The 13,703-nt window shown below is 40.9% G+C and overlaps 2 protein-coding genes across 8 annotated transcripts in view; one reads left to right on the top strand and one right to left on the bottom strand.

Moving 5' to 3' along the window:
* The window catches only part of LOC135216237 (ribokinase-like), a 50,841-nt gene extending 46,646 nt beyond the window's left edge, over positions 1 to 4,195 (bottom strand). Inside the window, exon 1 of the mRNA XM_064251393.1 lies at positions 4,165 to 4,195. Coding sequence (XP_064107463.1) covers positions 4,165 to 4,195 — 31 coding nt within the window. The remainder of the gene's footprint in view (positions 1 to 4,164) is intronic.
* Positions 1 to 7,303, top strand: part of LOC135216933 (ribokinase-like) — a 248,744-nt gene extending 241,441 nt beyond the window's left edge. For 6 of the 7 annotated variants that reach the window (XM_064252482.1, XM_064252483.1, XM_064252480.1 and 3 more), the window contains exon 7: positions 5,939 to 7,303. In XM_064252482.1, coding sequence (XP_064108552.1) covers positions 5,939 to 6,118 — 180 coding nt within the window. In that variant the 3' untranslated portion in view covers positions 6,119 to 7,303. Of the gene's footprint in view, positions 1 to 4,390; positions 4,572 to 5,938 lie in introns of all 7 variants that reach the window. The other variant, XR_010314980.1, reaches the window with a different exon arrangement.
* Positions 7,304 to 13,703: the final 6,400 nt, after the last annotated feature.

The following is a 13,703-nucleotide window of genomic DNA, read 5'->3' as shown; positions in this document are numbered from 1 at the left end:
GTCATGGTCGGATACTGAGAAGGAGCGGGGCCTCCAACCTGGCGCAAATGCGCCAGAGGCGAACAAATCGGACAGATATAAGAGTGTCCGATGTGGACATCGCCAGACAGCCTAGAGACTCTTCCAAGCTCGAAGCTCCAGCAAGTGTGGAGGAGCCAAGCCAGGCGCGAGGCGCCAGCCAGGCTCTAGGAGCCAGCCAGGCTCTAGGAGCCAGCCAGGCTCTAGGAGCCAGCCACAGGCTCAGGAGCCTAGGAGCCAGCCATGCTCTAGGAAGCCAGCCCAGGCTCTGGGAGCAGCCAGTCTCTAGGAGCCAGCCAGGCTCTAGAGTCAGCCAGGCTCTAGAAGGCCAGAGCCAGGCGCCATCCAGGTGCCAGGCTCCTTCAAGGCTAGGCTCCAGTCAGGATTGAGGATCCATCCAGGCGCAAGGCTCCTTCCAGTAAAGAGAAACCTAAAGCTCTGTCATGTAAGAGGGCTAGTCCCCATTGGCACGATCCGAGAAGGCTCTGTCGTGTAAGCGGGCTAGCCCCCATTGACATGATCCATAAGGGTTTGTCAGTCATAGGTCCCTACCTCGCTGAAACTCTTGAGGCATGCAGACTCATAGACAGTAATCATGAAGTCTTCTGCCAGGCTCCAGGTGCCTTCCAGGCGCAAGGCACCAGCCAGACGCAAGGCTCCAGCCAGGCGCGAGGCGCTAGCCAGGAAGGAGGAGCCAATCAGGCACCAGCCAGGCGCGAGGCGCCAGCCAGGCACAAGGCGCCATCCAGGCGCGAGGCTCCAGCCAGGCTCTAGGCGCCATTCAGGCGCAAGGCTCCAGCCAGGCGCGAGGCGCTAGACAGGCGCTAGGCGCCTGCCAGGCACGAAGCGCTAGCCAGGCTCCAGGCTTCACCCAGAAGAGATCTATATCAAAGAACGCCCTGGCCTTCTTTGAGACATTGTGATCTCCTAAGCACTTGATAAGTGCATTGATGATTCCTTCAAACAGCTGAGAATTAAAAGCGCATGAAGTGCGAGCTTTTCCGAATTCTTGTTCTTTCCCTAACAATATGTCATAAGGACATATTAGCTGTCACATACGGGAGATGCAACTCTGTGTTGACTTCCCATTATCCGAAGGATGTCAAGATAACCTTCGAGGGATCCTTCTCTCTTGGTTGATACGTGTCTGCGGATACATTGCTGGGATAGGGAGCAGATACTGATTCTTAACTAGTGAGTTAAATTTTATTTAACGTCGTGTTTTTTCTTTGGGCTGTTTGAAAGGAGTTTGTAGATAACTCTTTTCAACTTGAGCGCTAACCCTCGTGTTAGGATCAGGTGATCGGGATCGGTGTTGTGCTCCTTAATTATGCCACTAGGCATAGGCATATTGTCATGTAAGAGGCTCTGTCGAGTAAATGGATAAGACCCCATCGACAGACCACAAGAACTCTTAGCCATAGGTCATCCTCGCTGAGGCTCTTGAGGCGAAAGCAGATTCCTAGGCATTAGCCATGGAGTCTTCCGCCTGATCAAGTAGGAACCAAGGTTTTATTTATTTATTACCTACAACGTATGTTGTTTACCTGTCTATTCAGTAAATAGTTGTCTCTTTCCCACCACCAAGGGTGTCAATCAGCTAAGTATATATCTGCTGGGTAAGTTCCATGTACAAAAATGATATTGTTAAGATACAATAAAGTTTTGTACATACTTACCTGGCAGATATATACGATTGATGGCCCACCCAACCTCCCCTCAGGAGACAGGTGGAAGAGAAAATCTGGTTCTAGAACGGTAATCGTTCCTATTCCTGCCACCCAGCGGCAGGGGCGGTAGATCACCTGACCTACCTGCAGCGTGTGCCGCGAAATTCGAATTTCTGTCAGGGACGACGGAGTCTATAGCTAAGTATATATCTGCCAGGTAAGTATGTACAAAACTTTATTGTATCTTAACAATATCATTTTTAAGCATTTTTATAAGGGTTCTAAGTATTCACAAATTCTGGCTATTTGCGGGTTCTGGCTAGTATCCCCCATGAACACTGAGGGCCCACTGTAGTACTGCCTTTTTGTTTCAGGAAAAACTGATGAAAGATTTTCCAATTTTCCAAATGTTTATCATTCTTTTTCATCTGACAGAGACAAACGAATTTTAAGTTTGTTTTTCCTTTCAACTGGTGTATGATGAATGCTTTTGATGGAGAAAAAGAGATTTTTGAAAATACATTTTAAATCTTTCATCGCTGTTTATGATTATGTATGCCTATCTTTGATGGAGGTTGACGGAGAGGGAGAGATTTCAATGGCACTTGCATTTCTGCCCTTTGTTCAGTATCTAAAGTATACATTTGATTTGGAAGTATGTATTTTATTCACATCGGCCTAATCGCCGATTTCCTTTTTTTTTATAATAGTGGCGTTCATTGTTGCAAAACCCTTAAATAAATTTCATATCCGCATATTCCACAGTACTGGAACGATAAGGCATTGTCCTCCCGTTCTTGCTTGCAAAATGAATAAGGAATCTGACACTTATAACTTGAACATGCTTTTGGCAGAAAAGTGAGACTGTTTAGTGAAGTGATCAGTTCCATCCCCCTCTCCATAGCCGTGCTAACTTCAATATCCTGTGCGCGCCTTCTTACTAGACCAATTAATAACAGTTATTTTAAAAATTCACCTCATCGACAAACAAAGCCTTAAAATGCATATGTTTATAGAACATTTTCAGCTCACAATGACATTTTCTTTCATTTTCCCAAATATTTGCATAATCTCATGTTACACCCTATATAAATATGTATGTGTGTGTGTGTATGTATGTATGTATGTATGTATGTGTATGTATATGTATATGTATATGTATTATTACTGTTGTTTAAATTACATGGTTATTTGCAGCACATAAAATACCTAAGTATGATAATATTTGAGGCCATCACTCGAACAACCATCTATCTTCAAATTTTCGGATTTTGAGTTATACATACTTTCAAATTCAGCAACTCTTCTTCTATATACTAGTGTTTAGAAATTGTGAAAAAGATATGGTTTTTGCATTCATAATCTAGGGAGAGTGAAGAGTAACTAGAAAGATAAATGTGCAATATATTGTCATTCCAATGTTGACAAACTATTATTGTACTTTTCTCAGACTTCAGTTTTTTGCAGTTATGGTGTTTATTTAATTTACAGTTTGGTAGATATATATTTACACACACATTTGTAAAGAGTATGCCTTTAGCTTCATTTTGAAAAAAAAGAATGATGACATAGCATTAATATTAACAGAAATATGATAATGTAAACATTGCACAACTTCAAACGCTTTTTTCTCCAATTTCTGTTTTGTGCAGATAGATGTTGTTCAAGTGACGGCCTCATTTTTAATATTTCAAATTTCCTTGTATAAATTAAAAAATTTTGTGTACAAAAGAGTTAAAAATTGTACTCTTACTTGGATATAGAACTGTGGGTTTAAGGGCCTATTCTACTTGAATGGATCATAGACTATTAGGCTATGTAAGATACTGCGTCTGCAACGTAGTTACTTTCATCTTTGTAAACTCATGTTGTATAACATGAATAATTGCTTTTCATGTCAACTCATGTTGTATAACATGAATAATTGCTTTATATGTCTCTGGGATTATAATGCCCCAAGGAATGTCTTGTATCGTGGAAGCGAAGTGTGGTTGTTTTCATGAGATAATTCATTTCTCTTCTTCAGTCATAGTTCCATTCAGGTTCTCTTTGCTTGCGGGGGTTTTCCCATTTCTGCTGCAAGAGCGCAGTCTATAGCATCATCATGGAGCGGCCATTGTCCTCACTCTACCAGGTTTCAGCAAACTGAAATGGATCCGATCATTTATGGGCAATACAGATGCTAGAGACAGAACAGAACCTAATCCACCGGTCATATCGTCTATGGGGCCCTTAAGTCTATGCTTCATTTCAATTAATGTGGTGTGTATGATATCGCTTATGTAGACCAACACCAATTTAAAAGAAAAAATGCAAGATGCTTGTGTGTTTATGCTGCACATGATAAAAAAAAACAAGCACAGACAAAATAATCCAAGATCTTTATGATGATATATAACTTGATATATCTTTCATCAAGAGATATCAGGAACTAATATCAGTGGTGTCATGATTCATGCACGAAACTCAACATTACCAAATGGAGTCAAATCCGTATTGGTAATCATTTTGGACCGTTAACTAATGTGATGTCATTCCCCCTTCAAGAGCTAGCCAATTACTTGCATGCAGTGGTCCAGCCTTAGCTGCAATGCTATGTGGATTTTGCCATAGTCTCATTGCTGAGAAATTGCTTAGGTATTTTCATGTAAAATCATCCTAATGCTTTACAATTGATTGAAATTCATTTTTTAAAAATTAAGGCTGAAGTGTTGACCGGCATTGAAGTGAAAAGTATCGTAGATGCTCAGTCTGCTGCTGAGGGACTCCTCTCTCAGGGAGTAGCAGTGTAATAATTACTCTAGGTGGAGAAGGTGACCTTATACTCCTTCCAAGGACAACATGAACATATACCTGCCGAAAAAGACTCCTGTTGACACAACTGTAAGTGTTCGTTGGTACTGATACAGTTTTTTGCAGTTTTATTAGTAAGTCGATGGAATTCTAATTTTGATAGCAATTGACATAAGAGTTCCTTTTAGGAATGTCTAAATATTTGATAATGTCAGCTATGAATTATAGTATATTCTAACTACTAGCTTCTAATATAAACTGACCAATTGTTGGTTTATTTGGTGCACTTATACATTATAATTTCAGTTAAGGCCTGCAAAAGTGATTGACATTATAATATTGTAGAATAAACAAAGCTTAATTAGGCAGCTAAGTCACATTTTACATACCTGACAGTGTTGATAGTACAATCATAGGTAAAGGTTTTGTAGAAATAGAGGGTTGGAAATCATTGTCACTGAAACAGCTTTTGGTTGCTAAAAATGAAAATATGCAGAAAAGTATAGTGAGGAAGGTGGTCATCTGGATGTTGTTTGAAGAGTGTAGGAGGTAAATTTAGCAGTGTGTTGAATGTAACAGATGGTGTCACAAGAGTTCAAGATTGCAATGTATATGTGGAGCAAGGGCATTTTCAATACCTGAAGCATATTAGAAGCACAAATAGGGAAACAAGGAAACTTGGGCATCTTGGTGGAAGGAGGGCAGGTTTGAGAAGAGGCAGATCCCACTGCTCACATAAGCATAAAGAAAACAAACGATACAGATAAAGCACATGAAAGTTCCCCCACTTGATTATGAGGTATTGCTGGAGTCCATTAATGTACGGTACGTATAATAAAGAAGAAAAAAAGACAGGTGTTGTGAAATGATGATTTGCACAAAAAAATAAGATTAAACTAGCAGCAGGATTTGGTAATTATCAGTACATACAGTCCAACACCACTTGGGATTTCATACACCCTGGTTTTTGTATGATTCGGTTTTCGTAGAGTCTTTCTGATGAAGTTTTGACTCTGGTTTGGTACATATCCTTGGATTTCGTACATCCGGTAATGTGCAACACTTACAATAAAACTTGTTTCAATCAGCATTAAGTAAGTATTGAAGATAAATTCTGTTGAGGTCTGGTCTGAATCTTCAGCATTTCATTTATTAAATTATTATAAAACTTTTGACAAAGTTGTACTTTATTAGATAAGATACTTATTGATATTTTTATGTTATATAAGAAACAAACCCATCTTCCTGCCAACCATATGAGAGTTAAGAATTTTAATCAGTGGTCTAGTCAAACTAGCTTTATATCTAAATATACCATAAACCTTCAAAGAATTCAGATATTTTACCCAAAATTTTTGTTTTATATTGCAGTTGAAATGATACTGAACAAATTTACCTCTGCATTTATGTATCATTGTTTTCCTAGCATATACTATATTAGTAATCCTCTCTTTCAGGGTGCAGGTGATGCTTTTGTTGGAGCTCTAGCATATTATCTTGCATATCATCCTAGTCTTACTATGACAGAAATGATACAGAGATCTTGTAAGATTGCAACAGTGTCTGTTCAGGCTCCTGGAACTCAGAGTAGTTATCCAAAGAAGGATGATTTGCCTGTGAATTATTCTTATAAGTAGTACTTAAGTATTTGATATTGAATTGCTTATCAATAAGTTCAGAGAGGAGTCAACACTGTTTCCTTCCTAATACATTGTTGATTATAGTATATGAAATGTTGAAATTGTTAAGAAAACTTGTGTAGATTTTATTAATATGATTTCTCATCTCAGGGTACCAAGGATTTGGGTTCTTAGTTAACAATTGCATGATATACACGAGACATTTGGATATTTTCATATTTCTCTTTTATACATTTAGAATCTTGAAGTATGCTCAGTTGTTTCACTTTTAATAATCAGTGTGATTGTGCTATAAGTTTATTTTCCCATTATTATTTAATTTTTTGGTTGTCAGATGAGGATTTCAGAGCTATACTCATCTTTACTTATTTTTAGGGGTGTTTAACTGCCATTTGGCCAGGTGATCTGTGCCAGTTTGGCTGTTGTAAGTCCTATTCACATAAGAGTAAAGTAATTTTGACCTTCCAAGGCATGTGTTTTTGTGAACTTTGAATAATAAAATAGAAAGTTTTACTGGGGCTAAGAGCCTTTTGAAAAAGGTCATGTCTTTTTTGCAGTTTAATAGTTAACTTAAATCCACGTAATTAGTAAAAACTTAGAGGAATTGTAAGTTAGATATATAGTCAGTAGTGAGAGGTGGCCAGCTGGTAACAGGTAAAAGTATTTTTATCCTAGGAATGCACTATGTAGGGGTATTAAGGTTAACTGGTATTAGATGGATGAGTTTGGTGAACCTTCTTCTCACTGTCATCAAGTACTTCTGTCACAGTTGGGTTAAGACACCTTGCTGCACTTTGACTTACCTTCATTTCAAAAAAAAGTGAACAAGAGGTGAAATTAATTAATTTTCTATATTATAGTGTGCATTTGACTGTTAATATAGAGTATGCCATGATTCTCCAAATGTTTTTGCATAATGCATATAACAAATAAATGTATAAGTTTTGCAGTACACCTTTAGAAGATAAGATAAAGAAGGAGAGAAGTAGAGGTTCATAGAAAGTTGCAATAAGGAACACGACAAGTAAATTAAAGAACTCAAGACTAGGCTTAATATGTTGGATCTGAAGGTGAACCTCAAGGAAAAATACAAGGGTGATGTATGGGATCTTTGCAGAACCAAAGACGACAACACTGGACATTCACTCTTCTAAAAGGAATAAAAGAAATTAAAAATGAGAACATAGCCTTAGAGACCCTAAAATTTTTGAACTAAAAATTAGGGAAATGCATAGGACTAGCAGTATGGCTTAAGGAGTATACTAGCTAGGGAATCACTGGTCATTCAAGCTAGAGCCTGCACTACCTTCATAACAGTAATAGTAAAGGCAAAAGGAAAGTAAGAAAAAAAGTAAAGTAGTAACTTATTAATATTCAGTATGAAATTAATTAAGAGCAGTAGCATGTAAATATTCAATGGTGAAAAATTAAAAATTAAAATGGTAACTAATATTATAATTTTCAGCAGGTTTATTGGACAAAGACTTAAGAATGTAAAGGTATACAACATTTCACTGGTTAATTCACAAGGAATTATTGTAATATTTCTTGCAGGAAAGAGTAATGGTGTATGAACACAAACAAGCACTCAAATTAGTGAAGTCTTAAAAGGAAAGTAAACAGTTATAATAATGACATTAAAGTCTTATGTAAGGAAGAAACAGTAAATAACAATGAAATTAGTGTTAAATAAGAGAATGAATAAGATGAAAATAAAAAATGCCCCATTCTTCAGTTTTGCTGGTCTGCCTCTCTATCTCTTCATAGTGCAACTGAGGAGTTTTCTCTCGGTTCCACCTTTAGATCCTTGTACTACTTCATATCTTTTATTTTTGGGATCTCTTTATCTTTCTTTCCTATCACTCCAACTCCCTTTGTTTGCTGCTCTGACTGGTGAATGGCAGTGAGCACTCAGGAACCAGGAATCATATAAAATAGTCTAACCTAAAAGATTGACTGATAAGCTTATACAGCTAGCTGGTAGCTACTATTTATTCACTTAAGTTTAATTCAAATTTCATACATTTTTATTATATTTTATTAACTTTTTTTGTAAACGTATAATTTAAAAGGTCATATAATAGATAAATATTGGTTGAGCCTTATGTATATAAACATATGTATGCTCTTTCTTTTGAAAGTGACAAGGAGGCACTAAAGAGTAGGAAATAGTGCTTTGTACAGTCAGCTTACAAAGAATTGGCGTAGTTTCTTAATTCATTGTTCGTTATGGGAATATTGCCATATGCAGGTGCCAGATTATTTACTTAACAATAAATAATTTTTCCTTTCAAAGGTGCTATACTTGAAATGAATTACATAAGAATTGAGTAGACTTATTCAACGTATCAAAGATAATTATTTTGCAAAGTAAGGAAAATATATAATGATGGGTCCACAAATTCTAACTTTATTCTTAACTCTAGCTTCTTGACAGCATAAACATTTTGAAGTTGGCTTTGCTGCTGCTCGAGTCTTGACCCAACATATCCTACTGCACTGGGTTATTGTCATTTTGTCTCCCACAGCCAATAAATAATACATTAAGGTGTCAACATTCTTTAATAGCAGTGTTTAATTAAACTAATTTTGTCCTTTGATCAATAAAATAATTTGCATGACACATTTAGTGAGCCTAAATTTGACTTCTGATTTTCACACATGATTAGCCTAGGTCTATTTTCAGCAGTGTACTCTCTCGGATACGTAATGTGAATGAATATTTAAATCGACAATATCTATATTAACCTGCTTTATTTGATTACCTATTCCCATTATTCTTTTTTTATTGGCCATGTTCTCCATTTTCTTATCCCTTTTCATAAATGGCCTCTAACAAACTTATCTATTTCAACAGGTTAAAAAAAAAAGAAAAAGTCATCATAGAAAATAATCCAAACCGAATTATAAATTCAGTCTTTTTTAATTTTTTATCGCATTCCTTGCATATCATCCTGTTTCATCTGGACATGTGGAAAGCTGTAGGAGTCAAAAAACTGACGAATACATTAAGAAAGGCTTACTTTCATAAAAGCTCTCTTGGGTTGATCTTTCTGTAGCTATTCATTTCTTCTAAATAGAAATTAATTAAAATTAGTTTCACATGTATGGCTAGACCTACTACCATAAGCATATTTTAAGTGGCTGAAAAGATAAGAAATATGAAAGGTGACACTTTCGTTTAAGTCTTTCAGTTTCATACAATCAACTTACCTGTCAGATATATACATAGCTAAGACTCCGTCGTCCCCGACAGAAATTCAAATTTCGCGCCACTCGCTACAGGTAGGTCAGGTGATCTACCGGCCTGCCCTGGGTGGCAGGACTAGGAACCATCCCCGTTTTCTATCATATTTTCTCTGTCGCCGGTGGTATCAACATTGTTGTTATTACCTCCTGACTTGGATTCATTTTTCAACACTTTGATCAGCGTTTTCGACTTTTGGTGACGTATTTGGATCGTGTTTTTGGCATTCGCTACTGTGGACTGTTTTTGGAAATACTCTTTTGGATTTTTCTCAGTATGGTCTGATTCTAATGTGAGTGTGAGAATGTGTGTGAATGTAGGCTGCAGGGTGAGGATACCGAAAGCTTCGGTTGATCCTCACACTGTATGCCGTAAATGTAGGGGGGTGCAGTGTTCTGCTATTAACACTTGTAAGGAATGCGAGAGGTTGAATGCAGAAGAATGGGAAGACTTTGACTTCTTATTGAAGAAGTTAGAGAGGGATAGAGTTAGAAGGCTGAAAGGTGTGAATTTCAAGGCCTATTGAGCCTTTCAATAATTCTAACCCTACTACTGTAGATTCTCCCTATAAATCTCATTCTCAGAGTGTCTTTTCGGATTCGGCATCGGAAATCGCCAATCTGAAAGCGACGATTCGAGACATGAAGTCCAAGATGGCGGACTCGAAAGGTAAGGCTAGTAATGGTGAAGTGAGCCTATCAGTGTTGTGGAGGGGGCGTTTGATCGTCCCTGCGGCGCTCCCAGGCCTAGACCTCTTCCAAGCTCACATGCCCAGAGGAGAAGGAAGTCGAAAAGCCTTAAGGAGGTCGGAGGGAATCCCCAACGGTCAGACGTCCCTTCAGCTAGCTTTGCTTCATGGCAGCCAGCTCAAGGGCGCTATAGAAAAAAGCGTCCTTCGCGAGTGTTTCTCGTCCTCTCCCTCTCCCTCACCTAAACGAGGTGGAAGGAGTCGAACTTATCGAGACCGCTGAAGCGTCATATGAAGCAAGACATTGATTTCTAGCCCAGGAGGGCTGGGGAGAGGCGGGAGGGGGGGGGGGGATTGAAGGGGCGGAGCGCTTCTCGGAATGACGCCCCGTCGGCTATTAAGAAGGCGAAGGTGCGTTCAAACGTCACCTGAAGCTTACGAGGAAGTACCCCATCATGCTTCTTTCCCGAGTGATGACGAAAGCCGTCAGGCACTAGACGTAGGAGAAGCGTCAAGGAAGATCATTATGGCGGTGCAGGAACAACTGTCTTCTCTTGTGGGAGTTTTATAGCGCCCCGTCGGAAGGACGTGACGCTTCCTATTAAGAAGTCTCGTCCTCGTCTTCACCTGCTCGAAGTCGTCTTGTAGAAGTGAAGCGTCAAATCAAGAGGAGCTTAGACGTGACGCTCCGTCCAAGATTGTGACGCCGAGTAGGAAGCCCTTAGAAAGCGAAGCGTCTTCCAAACGCGAAGCGTCATCTAAACGTCAACAAGAGACGTCATACATGACGCTCGGAGAGCGGGAAGCGTCATACATGACGTCTTCTAAAGCGCGAGAGAAGCCGCAGGTTGTGACGCCTTCCAAGTCGATCAGAACGGGAAAAAGGAAAGACTTTCATTCCCTTAGCCCCTCTCCGATCAGGAGTTTGTCTCCCCCAGAAGAGGAAAGTTCTGAAAGGAGAACAGAAACTCAGGATTATCACGAGTTCGAACGAAAACTCGGATGATGACGATCTTGGAAGAGAGGGCTTGTCCAACTATAAGGTGTTGACTACCCTGCTTCTGGAGGAATACGGAGACGAGTTGACTCCGGCTGCTCCTCCTTCTCCGCGCTCGCTCTTTTCGAGTGCGAAGGTGAAGAAGACTTCGTCTTTTTCTGGGGAAGAAGAAGCCCACCATCTCGATGAAGCGGGCTTTACACGCCTTAGACGCCTGGATGAAGTCGAAGGAAGACTTAACCAGGACAGTATTTTGCATGCCTCCAGCAAGGTTAGCTGGGAAAAGATGGCATATGTACAAGACGGGGGAGGATATGGGTATCGCTCTACCCTTCTACTACAGAGGCAGACTTTTCGACGTTAGTTGACGCTTCAAGGCGTCCTAGTCTTAATTCTGCCCGCATTACTTGGAGTATTTCGGAACTAGATCATCTCCTCAAGGGACTTTTCCATGTATTGGAAGTCTTCAACTTCTTGGATTGGTCCCTTGGGTGATGTCCAGAAAAGCTCACGATTCGCAGGGAATCGAACCTGAAGCCCTGTTATGCATTGTTTTGTCGAGCATCAGACAAAGCAGTACAAGATTGATCTTTGGAAGTCTCTGCATTATTTGGAGCAGGTCTTTTGAAGAAAAGGACAGTGTAGGGCGCCTTCTTAACAAAGGCAGTCTCGCATGCGCAGAGGGCAGCTCTACTATAGCACCTCTTTCGAACTATTTGTTCCCTTCTAAGTTAGTGAAGGACGTGGCTCACTCTTTAACTGAGAAGGCGACGCAGGATCTTCTGACGCAGTCAGCTAGGAAGAAGAAACCTGCTTTAGTATCGGACAAGAAAGGACCTAGCACTTCTACGCAGCCCTTTCGAGGTGGTCCGATCTCCAGACCTCCCGCAAGAAGGAAGCTCCAGAGAAGAGAGGTAGGTCCGCCTTTCGTCCCTTTAAAAAGGGAAAATGAACATTTCTCCTCCAAGCACCAGTAGGTGCCAGGCTCCTGCGACACTCCCAAGCCTAGACCTCTTCCAAGCTCACGAACACAGAGGAGAAGGAAAGTCGAAAGCCTTAAGGAGGTTGTGGGGAATCCCCAACAGTCAGACGTTCCTTAAGCTAGCTCTGCTTCGTTGCAGGCGGCTCAAGGGCACTATAGAAAGCGTCCTTCGCGATGTTTGGTTTCTCGTCCTCTCCCTCTCCCTCACCTAAAAGAGGGTGGAGGGAATCGAACTTGTCGAAACCGCTGAAGCGCCATATGACGCCTGACAGGGATTCTAGTCCGGAGAGTTTCTCAGATGACTCTCCGTCTTCTAGCAAGAAAGCGAAGGGGGCGTCAGCGTCACCTGAAGGGTACGCGGAAGTACCCTTTCCTTTTTTCCCCACCGAGTGATGACGAAAGACGTCATGCACTGGACGTGGGAGAAGCGTCAAGAGAATCATTATAGCAGTTCAAGAGCAACTGTCATCTCGAACGCAACGTCGGAAGGACGTGTCGCTTCCAATTAAGAAGTCTCGTCCTCTCTTACCTGTTCAACGACAAGCGTCATACAGACGGGAAACGGCTAAACGTCTTACAGAAGCGTCTAGTGCGAGAGAGAGAACAGGTGCTTACGAGAGTTTCGTAAACGCCAGAGAGAAGTAAGACGTCTTTTAGAAGCGAAGCGTCATTGGAAACGGAGCATAGACATGACGCTCCGTCCAATATTATGACGCCAAGGAGGACGCCTTTGGAGAGCTGAGCATCTTCCAAGCGCGAAGCGTCATCGAGACGTCAGCAAAAGACGTCATCCTGACGCTTGGCAAACGGGAAGCGTCATGTAAGCATGAAGAGTCTTCTAAAATTCTAGAGAAGCCGAAGCTTATGACGCCTTCCAAGAATATTAGAGCGGGAAAAGAGGAAGGATTATCATTCCATTAGCCCCTCTCCTGTTAGGAGTTTGTTTCCGCAAGAAGAAGAATGTTCGGAAAGGAGAGCGGAGACGCTTTTAGATCCCGAGTTAGAGGAAAACTCGGATAACGAATATAGTGGAAGAGAAGGTTTGTCTAACTAGAAGGATTGACTAACCTTCTTCTTGAGGAGTACGGGGACGAGTTGACGCACAACACCACCCCTCTTGCCTACATTCGGAAACAGGGAGGGACGCACTCCTCGTTCCTTTACGAGCTCACGAGAGACCTATTACTTTGGACGTATCACAGTAACATCTCCCTGATGACAAGGTTCTTACAGGGAGAAAGGAATGTGAGGGCAGACAGGCTCAGCAGGAGGAACCAGGTCCTTCATACAGAATGGACTTTACACGAGGAAGTGTGTCTCGATCTCTGGTCTCTGTGGGGAACTCCTCAGGTGGAGTTCTTCGCAACATTTATTTCAAAAAAGGCTCACAGTGTTTTCTCGTCGTGGAAGATCCCAGAGCACTTATGGTAGATGCCTTCCTGCTAAATTGGTCTCGAGAGACGTTTATGCTTCTCCCCCATTCAAATCCGGGGGTTAGTAATGAAAAGTTTGTGGCGTCAAAGGAGACGAGGATGACGTTAATAGCCACCTTTTGGCCGGCCCAGGAATGGTTCAAGGAGGTGGTAGAGTGAAGCGTAGACTTTCCAAGATCCCTACCCGGAAGGACGGATCTTCTCATACAACCATCAAACCTCTCCGCTCTCGCTC

The sequence above is a fragment of the Macrobrachium nipponense genome, chromosome 6, assembly GCF_015104395.2.
Source record: "Macrobrachium nipponense isolate FS-2020 chromosome 6, ASM1510439v2, whole genome shotgun sequence".
In the NCBI taxonomy this organism is placed as follows: domain Eukaryota; kingdom Metazoa; phylum Arthropoda; class Malacostraca; order Decapoda; family Palaemonidae; genus Macrobrachium; species Macrobrachium nipponense.
The sequence above is the reverse complement of the archived record's forward strand: the minus strand, read 5'-3'. Positions and strand labels throughout refer to the sequence as shown.